Here is a 17,258-nt window from a genome sequence, read left to right on the forward strand (position 1 = left end):
CTTATCCTTTGAATTACAGGTTCATTGATTAAGCTGTGTGTGTGTGTGTGTGTGCGTACGCGTGTGTGTGTGTATGATGACATTGTAAGTAGTATGATTTTTGTTTCCTTTAGACACAAACGTCAACAATGTAAGCCTTTCCTGTCTTGAAGTGGAAGCTTCATGAAACCTTTGCTGTCTTAACAGTGGAACCGTACCTTGTTTAGTGTGGTATTAGGTATACTTTTAAACTAAAATCTAGAGCAGATTTTATGTGTACGCAGGTACATCTCCAGTATAGAGGAGAGCAGTAGCCCCTAAACGTTTAGGATATTGTGCATGCTTGATGGGGTTTTTCCCCCTTTTTTGTGGTCTATTCTGAATTTACCAGTATGTCATATATTTTCATTTGTAGTGATAGGGTGATAAGGCTTATTCAGAAATAGTTTTTGAGTTATTCTTTCTACTTTATGACTACGTTAGCCCCCATATAACCTACTGTTTTGCCCAAAGACTTACTTTCAGCTTCAGGTTCAGAGGATTCACCGGTAAAATAACCACTCCACACTTTAATAAGCAAGAAATAAGGAAATTTATTATATTAGTAGTAAGTTACAGTATGAGGACAAGCAATATATGTATATAGAGAGATACATGTACATACATCACCAAATTGGGTGAGCACCTACCTCCAGATCCAAGCAGCGGCAATCTGGAGTCCCGGTGTTACGGCATAAGGACAAGCAACATAGCATGAAATAAATGTATATACATCACCAAATTGGGGAAGCACCTACCTCCAGATCCAAGCAGCGCTGGGAAATCCCTGGAACAGTGATCTGGAGTCCCAGTTGGAAGGTCCCGAGCAGTGCGTCCACCCCACGGCTGAGACTTCAGAGTACTGCTCAAAGGAGTCCTGCTTGTAACGCCAAGCCGCAAGCTGATAATCACCAGCTTACGCGCAAATATGCAGCTCTGGCTATTATCAGAAATGCTTTGCTCTCTGTTCGTAAGTCTCGGAATGTCCACTGAACTGGCCGGATTCCCAAGGCCCAGGAAGCTTCGTGACTTACTCCCTTCCTTATCTGTTGGTTTTCAGGCTTGCTTGCACCATTTCTGCTGACTGACATAGTCCAGCAGTTTGGCACGTAGCTCCCTTCAGGGTCTTCGTTTGGTCAAAGGCCTATTATTGCCTCTGAAGCCTGAACAAGACTATTACCTTCCCTAACACCTACTGACGACTTTTTTGAGTTTTTCACGTTGGCTTTCTAAACTTCAGTTTTGAGAACTTAACCTTTATAGCATTTCAGTAGAGAGCACTAGTGAGGGAGTTGGGACTCAGTTTACGGGTTATTGGCTCTTTGACTTCAGTCAAGTTGCTTTGTCTGAACTTTGGTTTCCTCATTTCATAAAATTAAGGGTTGGGTTTCTTTTCGAAGTTTCTTTCTCAAACTCAGTCATGGTCTAGGACTGATATCCCTCTTCTTGGATCATATAGACTGTCATAGTCAGCTTCATCTATCCCCACCCCACTACCCGCTGCAAAGAAACTCATTATATTCCCAAGACCCAGGCATCTGTGTCCATTTACGCTGAAACATTGAAGTTGGACTATCTCTGTCTTCCATATTTCTAAATAGTCTCTGAAATACCATGTCTTACTTCTGGTTCTCTTGAAATATGGTAGCTTTTTGTTAATGTTGTTGTAGAATTACTGCTCCCTCTGTTTTCACTAGAAGACCAGGGAATAGCCATAATAGTGCCTAAATATTATCATCTGCCTTTATTAATCTATATGCCCCCAGTGAGATGGTTGATTGAATTAATGTCAGCCAGTTTAACTTCCTCCCATAGAGTTAGCTGTGCTTGCTCCATTGGTAGAGCTATTTCTGAAACATGAAAGTGCGAGAAACAGCTAATTCTCTGGGTGCCACAATTAGTGTTTAAATTGATATTCTCAAGCCAGAAGAATGGGACAAAAGTGTTGAGATTTCAAGGAGAAATTTGTTGGCTCTGTGAGAGCAAGAGCCTTATCTATCTCATTTACTGTATCCCTAGCATCCAGAAGAGTGTATTGCCATAGTAGGCCTTCCATAAAAATTTGTAGAATGAGTGAAGAAATCAAATTACAGTTGCTTAGATACAGAATGGAAGAGCTTATTTAACTCTTAGATTTAGGGTCCTGAAGGACATGCAGAAAGGATGGAGAACCAGTATGATGCAGTGTTTGAAACCGAGTTAAATAAAAGAACCTGGACCTTTTCCTGGAACATCAGAAGATTTAGTAGGGGTGGCGGATTCATTTATTTACTTTAATTTTTGAGTATAGCACTTAGACTAATGGAAGGATTTTGCGGCTTTGTCAATTACTCTTTTCCTTGAAACTTGAGTTGGTCGTGTAGGTAGGGGTTGGATGACCATCTGTCAGAAATGTCAAAGAAGGGGATCCTGAAAGAACAGGTAGTTGAACCCACTGCTCTCTAAGGTTCATGTGAGTTTATAGCTCTGTGAGTTTCACTTCAAAGGGAGATTGGACATGGTATGCTGTCTCACAGAGGATAGTGAAGTGGATAATGAAATTTTCAGTCTTTGTTAAAGTGATTTCAGCATTCTTAAGAATATCAAAATGTAGAAACAGTTTTGTCTTCTTTTTAATGAGGGAAGTAACAGAGAGCACAGAAAAGTGACAGTGGAAAAAGAAAGATGGCTGTGAGGGAAGAGAGAAAAGAAAGATCAATTAGAACAACCTCGTGAATTGCGTGGATTTCGAATATGGACAGTTGTCCCCTAAGTATGTCAGTAACCCCTGATAGAGTATTTTCTTTATTAATATTACATCAGCGAGAACACTGCAGGCCTATGTTTGTTTGTATAGAGGAAACCTAACACACCTCAGTGGCCTTTGAGTATATAGATCTGCATGGTAGTTGATGAAATGATCTTTACAGTATTGAATTTGTCTGCAAAAAATGTTTAAATCACTTATTTAGCAAAGTGGAGGAGTTTAAAGATGACTATAAACATGTTTTGTGGTCTCCTGAAATTATCAGTTTATTAAGGCAGACAGGTGCAAGACCAAATAATTATCTTATAGCTTAGTACATTTTTTAAAAAACTACATGATATATAATATGCAGTGGAAACATTCTGCATTGGGAGATCAGGAAAGAAAGGAGACTGGATCTTGAAGGGTAAGACGTATAGGTGGGTAGGTGCGTAACAACAGTGCCCACGTTCTGATCCATGTGGCAGTTTTGGTTCTGATTGTAAACTAATGTAGTTAATTGAGTGGTATTCTAGTGTGTACATTTGTCTCTTGTGAGCTTAGTGTACTCTACTGCTGAAACATGACTCAAATCAGAGTACCAAAAAGAAAAGAAAATCCAGCTCCTAGGTTTACAAAGCTGAGCTCCAGATCAGGATGATGTACTCCTGAAGGTAAATGCTGTCTCATGACTGCCAGTTCCATTTTGAAATAGTGCAATTTCAGAGTGAGTTGTTCAGAGGAGATGTGGGCGGAGGAGACATATGTAGACCTACTTGAGAGCTGAAAGTAGTTAAAGTATGAGAGAGTGGAAAGGAGGGAGATGAGGCTGGAGAGAAGGGCTGAAGACAGGTTGTGAAAGGACTCTGTTCTTTTGCGCAGAGGGTGTTTCATTCATTTTTTAAAGTAAGTTGAATTGCAAGGAAATATCATGTATGATTATTCTGCTCGAATGCCATTCCACTTTTCATGATTACTTTTCATTGAAAAATTCTTTGTTATTTTAAATTCAAGCTGGTTTGTTGGCCATATCATCTTCCTGCTTGTGTTGTATTTACTGGGGTAGGTAAAGATGATTAGGCTACTATGTAATGACCGAAGGCATAACTAGCCAGCCATCATGACTTTTTGGTCCACTGTTTATACTTAGAATTCTAGTGGTTCTGTTGTTTTCCTCCAAGCCTTGTGTAATACCACTTGAATTTCTCTAATAAATTTTGAATGAAATTGTGTAATCATAATGATTGAGAATTGTTTTGTCTAGGGGGGCCCCCAAGTCCTTGTAATCTCTTAAAGCAGCGGTCCTCAACCTTTTTGGCACCAGGGACCGGTTTCGTGCAAGATGTGGGGCAGGGGGAATGGTTCAGGCAGTAATGTGAGCGATGGGGAGCGGCACTTGAAGCTTCGCTCACTCGCCCGCTGCTCACCTCCTGCTGTGTGGCCCGGTTTCTAACAGGCCACGGACCGGTACCGGTCTGGGGGTTGGGGACCCCTGTCTTAAAGGGTTCTTTAGAAACCCCTTTTCATTAAGTATATTTGCTTACTTGAAAAGTACCTCCATCTTCTATCATATTTTCATGACTCAAAGCATTTATGCAGTGTGACTGCATTTGAAAACTTAAACATTTAAAAAACTGTTTTAATGAGATAAAGGTAGTAGTAACACTTTTTTTTTCTCCTGAAATGAAGAAGCACTATCTTATTTGACATTTTGCCTTTTCTAGTGTTTTACTAATATTTATTGAAAGCTGTTTTCTAATACGCTTCTTTGAGTTGGTTGTACAGATACTACATGTGTTTCTTGTCTCCACTTAATAATTAACTTCTGTTTTTATTTCTTATCAATGCCTTAGGAAAAACATATAAACAATGAAGAAGAGCACTCAAGGAGGATGGAAGAGGCCAGATTGCAGCTCAAGGATCAACTTCTTTGTCTGGAGACTGAACAGGAATCCATTCTTGGTGTGATAGGAAAGGAAATTGATGCAGCTTGTAACACCTTCTCCAGGGACTCAATGGAGAAATTGAAAGTAATTATGAGTCCTCGTTGTGCCTTTCAGTTAGTTTCCTAATATATAATTATAAGAAGATTTTAATGCATGGTTACATGGTAGCCACATTTTTATTCCAGAGAGTTTTATGAAACAAAATAATATCTTGCATTTTTTAAAATGAGCTATTTTATCTATTGCACATTCATGGTAAGAGATAGTATGCTGTTATTCCCCTGAATTGCCTGTATCTCACTCTGTAAAAGAAAATGTCTTACAAGGGAAGCAGCAGTTCTGACTAAAACAAAATCCTTCGCGTGAAGAAGCCTGGATTTTGAATTTTTTATTATCACTGGTCATTTTTGTTGTTGTTAGTATATTACTGGCTAACATCGTTTGAGTACTAGTTATATTACAGATACCGTGTAAGTACCGTGTATGCATTCTCTCCCTTAATTGCTGAAACCACCTTATCCTTTAGGTACTCAGATTAAATCCATTTTAGACAAGAGAAAGCAAGGCTTGGGAGGGTTAAGTAACTTGCCCCTGGCCACATATCTAGTCAAAAGCTAGAACTAGGACTTCAAACATTGGGTGTCCAACTGTGGAGCTTAAACAAGTAACCACTACGCTATTTGCCTTCCCTATTTAAAAAAATTACGTTTACTTTAGTTTTCCTATCTTTAAAATGGATTATTGCTGCTCAATATGTAGTCCTAGTGAAATGATAAATAAAAACATGTTAATCATGGATGCTCTTAATTCCTTGAAGGTAAGCACCTCTTTTGACTCTAGGTTCTAGTACTGCTATGTTACATACAAAGAGCATTGCAGTGCTTTAATATGGTATAACCATAATACATTATAATTTAGCCCACCGTATTTATTTCAGTTGATGATATGACAGCACTCGAATTATAGTATTATGCATAAAGGTTTTTTTAAACCTCTTCAGATGTTTCTTCTTATTATTTTGTCATTCATCTTTTTTCTCATATAAAATATTCTTCCCTTGGACTTTCTTGGTGGCGCAGTGGTTAAGAATCCTCCTGCCAGTGCAGGGGATGCGGGTTTGAGCCCTGGTCCGGGAAGATCCCACATGCCGCGGAGCAACTAAGCCCGTGTGCCACAACTACTGAGTCTGTGCTCTAGAGCCCGCGAGACACAACTACTGAAGCCTGCGCGCCTAGAGCACATGCTCTGCAGTAAGAGAAGCCACCGCAGTGAGAAGCCCACGCACCACAACGAAGAGTAGCCCTGGCTCGCAGCAACTAGATAAAGCCCGTGCGCAGCAACGAAGATCTAATGCAGCCAAAATTAAATAAATAAATTAATTAATTTAAAAAATACATTCTTCCCTAAACTACTTTCCCCTCTTTCTTCCTGCTCTTCCTCTCTTCCTGCCCATCTTTTTTTTTTTTTTTCTTAAGTAATGTTTTAAAGAAAATAAAATGATAATTCTACACTTGTGCCTTAGGATTCAACTTTAAAGGAAGTATTTCAACTGGTAGAATTTGGGGGAGTTGATGGAATTTCTACAATATATATTTTTATATACATTTTTTAAAAAGCTCAGACGTCAATTTGAGAGGACTGGGAGCCAAGTATGAGAAGTAATTGGCTTTAGGGGAAAACCAACTTTCAGTCCTGTTATAATGCTGGTTTATTCTTTTCCCTGTCGAATGATGCTTTATTTAGGACTTGTCTTGTTTACGTATATTTAAAGCCTTGAAATCCTAATTTTATCTCAAAGATGTACAGATTAACAATGCAGTATTTATTCTGTATTTAAGAATTTGTGTCAGGATGGCTTGTTTTCAGTCAAGTAGTGATGTAAAAATGGAAACATTTGGATTGTGTTATAAGATATATAAACCTTGTTATGGCCAATTACAGGCTAAAACATAGTGTGCAGATAGCAGATGGCTTAAATATTTTATTTCTTTATGAGGTTCAAATTATCCTTCCAATATTCTGAGAAGTACCCTATTCTTTAATAGGCTTTCAAGAATGCGGTGACTGTGGTAATAGGTCTTTACACCTCTTCCCCTAGAGAAAGACTAATTCAATCTTAGTGATGGGTGGAAAGTAAATCTAAAAGAATGGAAATTCTATTAAGATTTTTTTTTAAGAATTCTTTTTTTTTCATTGTGGGTCTCTTTCCATTAATAACTTCTGTTGTTTCATTACTATAAAATTGAAAAAAAAAAAAAAAAAGGAATACTCAAGAACATAACACTTGCTCTCGCCTCACAGAAACCACCAAGGTGTTTGTTAAAATAAAATTGATTCTTTGCTTTATAGTTCAGAAATATAGGGGAGATCGGTGGTCCTTGTAAAATGTTTTCAAAATAGAATAATTCCAATTATTCCTGGTCATTTGTTCATTTTTGAAATATTGCTCATGAAATTTTCAGCCATTTTATGTAGAAAGTGACTGTCTATGGAATGGATTGCATAATAGATATGCAACAAATGAGTCTGAGAAAAGTCTTTGGGAATATTGGCATTATTTCTAATTATATTTTCTTTTTTCAGTACTATATTTATTACTTATTCCACATTAGTAAGTGCATGCAGTAATTGAAAACCTATGGTTAGACACTTAATAAACCACCACTATTATGAAGCAATTAGAAAAGTGTCTGAATTAAAGATACAGTATTTTCACTGACCAATCTTTGATAATTCCAGAGCTTTTCCCCTAACACTTGGTTTTAGCATTTATTTGTGGAGCATGAAGAGGATAGGCTTTGGACCAAGACAGATGTGGGTTCAGATTGCTAATATATGACCTTGGTTGAGTTATATGATCTCTATTCTCTCTAAGAATTCATTTCCCATTTATAAGTTGGGTTATTATGAAGATGAAGTAAAAATAGATATAGAAGGTACACATCATAGTGTGAAGTATCTTGCACTTAGTAGATACTCAACTAATGATAGCTATCATTATTATGTAGAGCTTTTTTTTGTAGTATACTCATATTACCATGTATATGGCTTCTGTTTCTTTAATCTTTTTATGACAAATGCCTGTTACTGTGCTCTTGTCGTAATAGACTTTGAAGTGTATTTATTGATGATTACATCTTGATATGCAGTTAGTAGTGATAATGGTGTTCTGTATGCCTGACACTGTGCTAACACCCATTTTATTTAATTTATACCTTGGCCTGAGGAGGTAGTTTACTCACTTTACAGATGATAACCTACATCTTAGAGGAATTAAGTCACACCACTTATAAGTGATCAAATGACTGTTCTTAAACACTAAACTATATATAAATTTGTAAAGCAAGTCACAAAATATGAACATTGTACGTATCTCAAATTATTTTGGTCTTTAATCTTGAGCACTATACCTTAGGTCACTGAAGACTTGAGACTATGACATAGATCAATGAAAAAGAATAATAAAAACATCATAATCAATGACAAATTGATGTTTACAAATATTCAACACGGTACAGAGGTAGAAGAGGAAGAAAACACTATGGTCTAGAGTGATTAAGGGAAATCTCACTGAAAAGGCAGGCAAGGCACAAGAGTTGAGTGAGATTTAGATAATGAGAAACATGGATGAGGGAAAGGTTGGATATAAGAATATAACACTCTTGTATATGGCACGTGGTCAGCACTCATTATGCATTCATCGTATGTCTAAATGAATTACCTAATGATATTCCTTAGGGGAGTGTTGTGCACACACATTAAGAAGTATAGAAGTATTTGAGAATAGGAATAGACATCTCTTGCAAAGGGACAGGATATTTTTTTTTTTTAATTTTTATTTATTTATTTATGGCTGTGTTGGGTCTTCGTTTCTGTGCGTGGGCTTTCTCTAGTTGCGGCAAGCGAGGGCCACTGTTCTTCATCGTGGTGCGTGGGCCTCTCACTGTCGTGGCCTCTCTTGTTGCGGAGCACAGGCTCCAGACACGCAGGCTCGGTAGTTGTGGCTCACGGGTCTAGTTGCTCCGCGGCATGTGGGATCCTCCCAGACCAGGGCTCGAACCCGTGTCCCCTGCACTAGCAGGCAGATTCCCAACCACTGCGCCACCAGGGAAGCCCCAGGACAGGATATTTTTAAGCAGAAAATTTCTAGGAAAAAGTGATGCAAAAATATCATAGCACAGAGTTCAAAGAAGGTAGGCATTGAGAAAAACTTGTGTTTAAAATTAGGAAGTCATTGACAACCTTTGAGTATAGTTTTATCAGTAATAAGGCAGAACCAGAGGACAAGGGATTTTATAAATGAGTTGGTGTGAAGGAAATCAGAGCAGCTGGTGTAGACAACCTATTTATTGTAGAATTTTGTTACCATCATGAATTACAAAGCGATGTTGGTATGCAGTCATATTGATTAGGTTCTGTCAGTCTGCACAACCATTAATGAGACAAAATGGCCCACATAGTATAAAATTAAAGAAGGAAAAATGAGACAAAGAATTAGGTTTCTGTGTAATTACATCTAACTCACTGTGAAATACATTACCTGGAACAAAACTGAGGGAAAGAAACAAACACAAATGAAGTAAATTGGTTTAAATGAGGCTGCTTGCCATGCAGAACTCCATGGAATCAGACTCAGTGATTCAAGCAGTAACAGCACTTGAAAGGTGATTCCTGTCTCTATATGTGAGCTAAATATTTACTGTCAATACATACATACATATATGCATACATATATACATGCTTACATAAATAGGCATGTTAAATAAATAATGGTTTGGAATTGGTTTCGTACTTGGTATGAACTTTCTTCTTTTTAAACCCTTAAGTTTAGAGACTAAACTTTTGGATGTAATGGTGAAGAATTTTCATTTATATAAGTTCACTTCAGAGAAATATCTACTTCTAATAGACGATATCCTCTTTCTTGTAGGTTTTTTCATCTGGTCCTGATATTAATTATGACCCACATCGCTGGTTAGCAGAAAGCAAGGTAATTAATCTTTGAATCCTAAAGTTTTCATAATGTTTATGACCTTCAAGGCATCCTATTTGGGCTAGTCATATATTTTGACATATAACTGAGCATATGAAAGCATAATACTTCATTGCTGGGAAAGATATCATTGTAATGCATTCCAGAAACTTGCATGTTCTTTTAGTTTAACATTTAAAAATTAGCTTAAATATATAGGCATGGAATGAGAGAATAAATGACGGTAAGTAAAACTGTTGAAGTATCAAAATTAGACTGTCAGAGAGACAAATTCCTCTGCCTTTTCCTTGGGATAGGCCTTGTCTCTGGAGGTGCACAAAGGTCAGGGCAGCTGTAACCAACCTTCATTTACACATATATACTTATATTCTGATTCTGGAGGGTTAGCTCAAAGCCTGCAAAATCTCTTTGTGGCTCAAGCAAATCATTCATCTCTCTGGGTGTCTTGTTTTCTCATTTACAAAATGGGAGGGGTAAACTTTGTGTTCTGAAGATAACTTTACTTCTTCATGATTCTTTGGCATTATTTAAATTTAGTGGAAGGTAACCAAAAATAAATAAATTGAACAATTTGCTCATTTTAGCAAAAAAGATTCTTCTACACTGTGGGATAGTTATCAGCTATCTTCATAGATCAAATCAACTTGGAAATTCACTAATTTAAATATATAGAGAGTTATGACCATATAAAATGTTGATACCTGTTTATTCAATTATCAATACTTAAGCACTTGCATTCCATTTTAGAATAGTTTTTTTCAGCTTTAAGTTACTAAAATCTTCTATCCCATTTAAATTCTATAAGAAAACCAACTGTACTATAAACCTCACCAATTGTGGTCCAACTTAGGATTTTATTGCAAGAAAGAACCTTTAAGTTTGTACAATATCCTTATTTAAAAATATGAGCAAAGTGAGGTTTCTGAGAAGGTACGTGACTTTCTCAGTGCCATATAAAGAGTGGGAAACTGTATTACATGCCATGTCAGATTCACAATTAACATTCTTATTATTATGTGTATTACCATTTAAAGTCTTTGTTTATTCAGCCAAGATTTGTTGATTGAGTACTTTTTTGTATACAGACATTGGGGATATTAAGTAAGTGTTAGCAAGCTGTGGAAGTTAATAGGGAAAATGTAGATGTAAACAAATTTTAGAAATCCTTAAAGTGTTTTATATTGTTATAGAAATATGTAAACATTGACAAAGGAACACAGAAGAAGGAAGAACTATGGTGTTCATGTTGGGAGGATGGGAGGGTATGACACTGCCAGCATGTCACAGAAGGCTTCTGCAAAAATACAATGTTTAAACTTAGTCATACAAAAAATATGTAGAAGCACTCTAATTGGCTAAGAAGATGAATATTTTAGTCAACACAGATAAGGCCCTGAGATTCGTGAGTAAGGTACAGGTGGGAGGTGGTGCAAAGACAGAGTTCACTTTTGAAAACCAGATATTCATTAGAGAAGCCTCTTTAAAAAAAAATTCTTAATAAGAAACTAACAGTATTATGATTGAACATTGAAATTTACTCAGCCTTATAAAATTTTCTCTTCTACTTTAAATACAGTGATCCCGTGCATACCTAACCATTTTTGGTAGAACCAAATGCAAACTTGTATTTATGCTACCTGTATAGTAAATTTAGAATAGACATGTTTTGCTGTCTCAGAATTTTTTAGCTAGAAACTTGTTGTGCATTAATAAAGCATATCTCTTTTTTTCCCAACTCCACAATTCTGACAACAAGAGCAATGTACTTGGAATTTTCTTTCAAGTTAAAATCTTTATCATTTCTGAACAGAAAGCTTTCACTGCTGTTGTTCAGTTAAATTATGAGAGCCAGAGATGACTCTTAATCATAGCTCTTTAATTTGGGAGCGAGTGAGCCGTTTTCCCTTATCATTTAATGGGATTGAACTTCCGATCAGACAAGTTTTAACATTCCATGAGGCAACTGTTCCTCTACAGTGTAAAAGGGTCACGATAAGCAATACTACGCTGACCAACTGACTAAGGAGGAATTGACTCTATTTACTAGAAAGATGGCTTAGGTTATTGATGGGCTACAATACTGTAATGCCCGTGAACTATGACAGGACAGCTCTATAAGTATTGAAGATAAGGTCTGAAATCAAAGGACAAAAACGATATGGAAAGTAGAATTGCTATTCAGCTAGTCTATGCTGACATCTTGCTGTATTAGAAGGACCTCTGATGGCATTTGGTAATTGTTTTCATAAATCTGCCAAGTGAATTTCTTCTTTTAGTGTTAATTCTAGAAGAACTAAGGGACTGGGTGGGAATTGTGTCACTGTTGCTTTGTTGGCATTGGTGACATAACATAAACATGAAGCCCAACTAAGAGTTGGACCAGGTTCATAGATAAAATAACCAATGAAGGGTAAAAATAATACATTGCAGGGAGGAAGAGGGTTGAGGTGGTCGTTAAGTTATGCAAGGAGTTCCCATAGATAAAGGATTTGTTTTTGTCATAAATCCTGACAAGGCATGTAGAGGCCAAATTTTATTCAGTTTAGCAGAGAATTTTCTAAGTAGCTACTATGCCCCAATGTTATATTACATGCTGTGGACATAACGAATGAATTAAGAAATGATGCTTCCTCCTGAGGAACACGTTTTCTCTAGAAAAGTCGACACTTATGTAGATAATTTCAACATTACATGTAAGAGCTGTAACAGAGGTATGTGAAAGCTGCCTTGGAGGCTGATGTCGCAGATAAATCTTGAAGCCAGCCAGGTTAAGAGGAAGGAACATGCATACAGAGTAAACAATTGTAGGAATGGCCTGGAAGAGATACAGCATGATAAATGCAAAAGAAACCCCAAGTGATTTGGCAATACTACATACAATATGAAAATGTGAGTCAGGGAATGTCAGGGTTGAGGCTCCAGAAGGAGGTAGAGATTAGATCCATCAAGAAGAGCATTGTATGCCATTTTCAAAGGTTGGGTCAGCTCTGCATTTAGTGGGGAATCATGAAGGAGTTTTGAACAGGAGAGTGAAGTGTTCGTATTCATAGTTTAGAAGCATCACTCTGATAGTGATGTGAAAGGTAAGTTAGAGGTGGGAAGCCCAAAGGCAGGAACACCAGCTAAGAGGTCTTCGGGTGAGACCCAGGACTCTGGTTGAGGTAGGGTGAAAGTTTGAATTTAGGAAATTGTAGAGATTCAGAGGAAGGGACAGACTGAAGAAACATTTTGGTGACAATATGCAAGTGGTGTTTAATGTTATGTCAGAGGCTGATGGAGAAGGAGATGTCCAGGATTTTCCATTTAAACTAGAAGACTACAGTCAAAGGTTAGTATTGGAATAGACAGACATGCAGGGTCCTAGATAGGCAAGCTAGCAGAAGTACTGGAAGAGTTTCCACCACAGGGATTGATATCCAGAAAGTTCTATCTGGGCAGGAATGCCTAAAGAGAAGCAGGGACAAAGGCATAGAGCAGAGTTTAGGTTCAAATCATGGAGAGAAATGAGAAGTAGCAAAGACACTTGTAGTGAGAAAATAGGCACAAATCATCAAATCTAGAGCCATCAGGCACTCACTTTCAGGATGGAACCACAATACTAGCAAGCATCACTCTTGATCCCAGATCTTAACTTATCATTTTATGATAGTGAGTAAAAAAGCTGGTGTCAACTGCTCTTCAGCACAATGCAGGAGGCTCAGTACTCTTTTGTTTAGAGAGCACATTTAATTCTGGGAGGCTGGTATTAATTATTCTCTTAAGATGCACAAAGGTGTATCTTAGGAGAATTTATATGCTTCTTTGGCTCTGAAGATCTTTTCCTTCTTGGCCTTTATCCCACTGTACTGAAACTCCCATTTACTCTTCTCCTCTTTCTTTAATCTGTAAGCGTTATGAGGGAAGACCTGTGTCTATCCTGTTCCTATTGCATCTTTAGTGCTTACCACAGGCTTGGCTAAATGCTCAATAAATATATTTTTTTAGAGAGTAATTAGGCTTGCTGCATTTTCCTACTCAGGTTACTTCCTCAGCTTAAATATCACCAATGAATAAATAACAAGCAGATTAGATTTCAGTAAATATGTCAGCTCTCAAATATTGGTTTTCTTTGATCAGTACTGTAAATTTTAAGATTATATAAATAAGAAATATACTTCCAAGTTATCTGGGGATTTTCCTATATTATCCTATTTGGTATCATCCCAAAGAGTCACGCGTTTTACAGTATCAATATAACGTGTTTCACGCGTTGACAAGCATTTGCTTTTCCCTACTGTTTTTGAAATATTATAACTGAAGCAGCGTTAGAGATTGTGAAGTTTGACTTTCTCATTTTGTAGATGAGAAACAGGTCCTGGGAGTTTTGAGTTTTATCTAAGGACATAAAACTAGTTTCTGAGAAGGGTTTGGGAACCTGGATCTCTGAACTCTGTGCCATTGTTTTTTTCTACTGATTGTGTGACCTACACTTGAATATAAACCTTACATTTATGAATATTGTCTTTTTAGTGATGTGGATTTTTTAAAAACAGTTATTGTGTGAGAAGTATTAGACCTGCTGTATTTAATTCTTGTTGAAGGATGCAAATGACCATCTAGTATTTTATCGTTCCAGTGTAGACATCAAAACGTGATACAAATACTCAGGTATCTTCGTTCACGTGGTGGAAATATCCTTAGGTAGTATACAGGGAACACTCTCAGCTTAACTGGAGGAAGCATTTTGTATTTTTTAATATGTACTATGATTATGGGTATATTTCTTCCAGATTATTTTCAAACCAAGCAGAAAAGTAGAGAAAGTATTATTGGAAGAATTATATTTTGAGGTTATATTATATTAATAATATAATATAATATTGAGGTTAATTATATTTTGATTTAGATTTGAATTTTGCAGTTCTGGTTTAATTCTTGTTTTGGTGATCTAGCACATTTTAAAAAATTGCCATCCTCTTTATCTCTGGTTCTTATGTAAACATTTTCTCTCAAAATTGTTTTTAGAGTTTTGGTGAAGGAAGCATAGTAGTTAAAAGCAGCAAAATTATGGTTCCTGATATTATTGCTAACTCTATCAACTATAATCTTTTATTTGAATTTTCTGTTTTCCTTGGTTTTTAGCTTTGAGTCATTCCTTAGTGACTTTCGGTACATTGTTCCAGTGAATCTCATTAGAGGATTCTTACAGATTAAAAAGATCATTTTGATTGTTTTACTAGATACTTCAAAATATTCCCACCTAGTAGCAAGCTGTCAACTAAGAAGGTAAAAAATTACCTTATTTAGAAATTCTTTCCCTATTTTGGTTTACTTAGCAATACTTGTTGATGTAGTTAAATAAATGAGCCTATTATGTAATCTGTAAGATGCTCTTGTGAGTGGTTAATAGAATGGTGTTTGCACTGTGATTAATAGCCTTGTCAGCTAATTATTGTTTGGAATTGGTAAAGTTATTCCTATACTGTGTTCCAAGCTGTTTCTCCAAGATACTTAATGAATGATAGATAACGGCTGTTTCTCTAACAGACTCTTGATTCTCTTAATTGATTATTGGTTGATTAAATGTCCATAAGTTAATTTGTTTTGTAGGATTAATAATATATTCTGCATACTTATTCAATTCATATCAAGCATCTAGCTATAACCTATTTTTAATTTTGTATGGCAATGGAATAAAGGCTCAATAGGAATTAACTGGAGCCATAGGTCATACTGTATTAGTTTGCTAGGGCTGCCACAACAAAACTGGGTAGCTTAAACAGCAGGTATTTATTTTCTCGCAGCTCTGGAGCCTAGAAGTCAAAGATCACGTTGCCAGGGTTGGTTTCTGGTGAGACTTCTCCTTGCCTTGTAGACGGCCACCTCTCGTGTGGGGGCTGGCGGTATGGTTGGAGGAGTTGAAGGTTAGGAGTCAGAGAGTGTCTCTTCTTCTTATAAGGACACTAGCCCTGTAGGATTAGGGCCCTACCCTTATGGCCTCATTTAACCTTAATTACTTCCCTAAAGGCCCTGTGTCCAAATTCAGTCACACTGAGAGTTAGGGCTTTAACATATGATTTTGAGAGGGATGTAATTCAGTCCATAACACAGATCAAACCTGATTAATGCTTTGTTGCAAATAATTTTTTGTTATTGTTTTGTTTTTATCAGAACCAGTAGGATTATTGTTATGACAAAACAGAATTATTTTTATTATCATCTCTTAGCAGCGGTAGTGAACAGGGGCCAAAGACTGGGATGGAATAAGTAGGAAAACATTAAGAAAAAGAAATGTGAAGGTATTTTCTAAATTTGCCATTAAATCATTGGGAAAGAACAGATTAAACCGGATGATTGAAGCTGGTGATCCCCAGGAAGTCATTTTGTTTGGACCACATGAGTTAAAAAAAATTGATTTGGTAATGAACATTTTAAAAAAATCAATTAAGTGCATTATTACAAGATGAAATTGTTTTCCTTTTGAGATATCAGAGGATCTGATAACACTAGGGTTTCATTCGGTTGTGGTAGAAAACAGAGTTAAGAAGAAGAACCATGGACATGATACCACATTAGATGTGGTGCCCTTCTTGCCCTTCTTTTTTGTGGTTGCATTTTTTTAATCCAAATTGATAATGTTCAGGTCCTAAATGTGTTACTTTTGACTGTTCATTAAGCTTTCTTAATATAGTTAGCTATCATTTGACATAATCACCATCATTTTCTGTTGACTCCCAATATGGAAGAAAAGTATTACTTGATTTTATCTTTAGGCTTGCACATTATTTTTTTTTAAGTCGATTGAAGAGAAGTGGATTTATCTCTTGTATCCATGCGTGGTTCAAAATGGTAAATAGTAACATTGTAGCCTGAATTGAACTTTTCAAGAAAAACAAAAGAGAACATATTTTCTATGTACTTTTACAGATGTTTCCTATCTGGCACCTTTAGCATGTACATTTGATGTCTCTGATGTAAACCACTGAAATTAACTCCTATAATATTATCTAATAGCGACTTGGTCCTAGAACATGTTGGTCTTCCTGTAAATAAGAGGTTGAATAATCTGACTCCTTTTACTCTTTCCTCACAAGGATTTTTATGGTCAACTGTGAACTTCATACCTTTTATCAATCCATATTTGATTTTTTTTTAAGTTCATTCCTTCTCGTTAATCTGTTTCAAATTTCATCTTGCATGTATGTATTTCTTCTGTATGTCAAGGTTATTTCATTTAATCGTCCCCAACATACTAATACATCAATTTATATTCTAATACCTAGCCATTTGTGATAATGTTAAATAATTATCTGATCTTAGACTAATCCTGGGGGGATTGGCATCTGAAAGCTGCTGTTTAGGACCATGCCTGCATGGCATAGAGTTATCAGGGCTTTCGTATGTACCTCCTTTCAGCCCTTCTTCTTTGTGATTATATTTTGTATAATTCAAATTGATAGTGTTCAGGTCCTAAATGTGTTACTTTTGAATATTCATTAAGCTTTCTTAATATATTAAAACTAAAAGAACTTTGGATTTTTTCTGTTTTCAAGATACCCTTCTCTTTTTCTATTTTATTACTTAGATGCAAGGTGCT

General features: G+C 36.4%; 1 protein-coding gene across 5 annotated transcripts in view; it reads left to right on the forward strand.

The window, feature by feature from the left end:
- CEP128 (centrosomal protein 128) overlaps positions 1-17,258 on the forward strand; it is a gene marked incomplete at its 3' end in the record, with an annotated part of 432,096 nt that overhangs the window by 180,384 nt on the left and 234,454 nt on the right. For all 5 annotated transcript variants that reach the window (XM_082451219.1, XM_082451220.1, XM_082451221.1 and 2 more), the window contains 2 exons: positions 4,597-4,773; positions 9,620-9,679. In XM_082451219.1, coding sequence (XP_082307345.1) covers positions 4,597-4,773; positions 9,620-9,679 — 237 coding nt within the window. The remainder of the gene's footprint in view (positions 1-4,596; positions 4,774-9,619; positions 9,680-17,258) is intronic.

Source organism: Balaenoptera physalus, assembly GCF_965194825.1.
Source record: "Balaenoptera physalus genome assembly, chromosome: 2".
Lineage (NCBI taxonomy): Eukaryota > Metazoa > Chordata > Mammalia > Artiodactyla > Balaenopteridae > Balaenoptera > Balaenoptera physalus.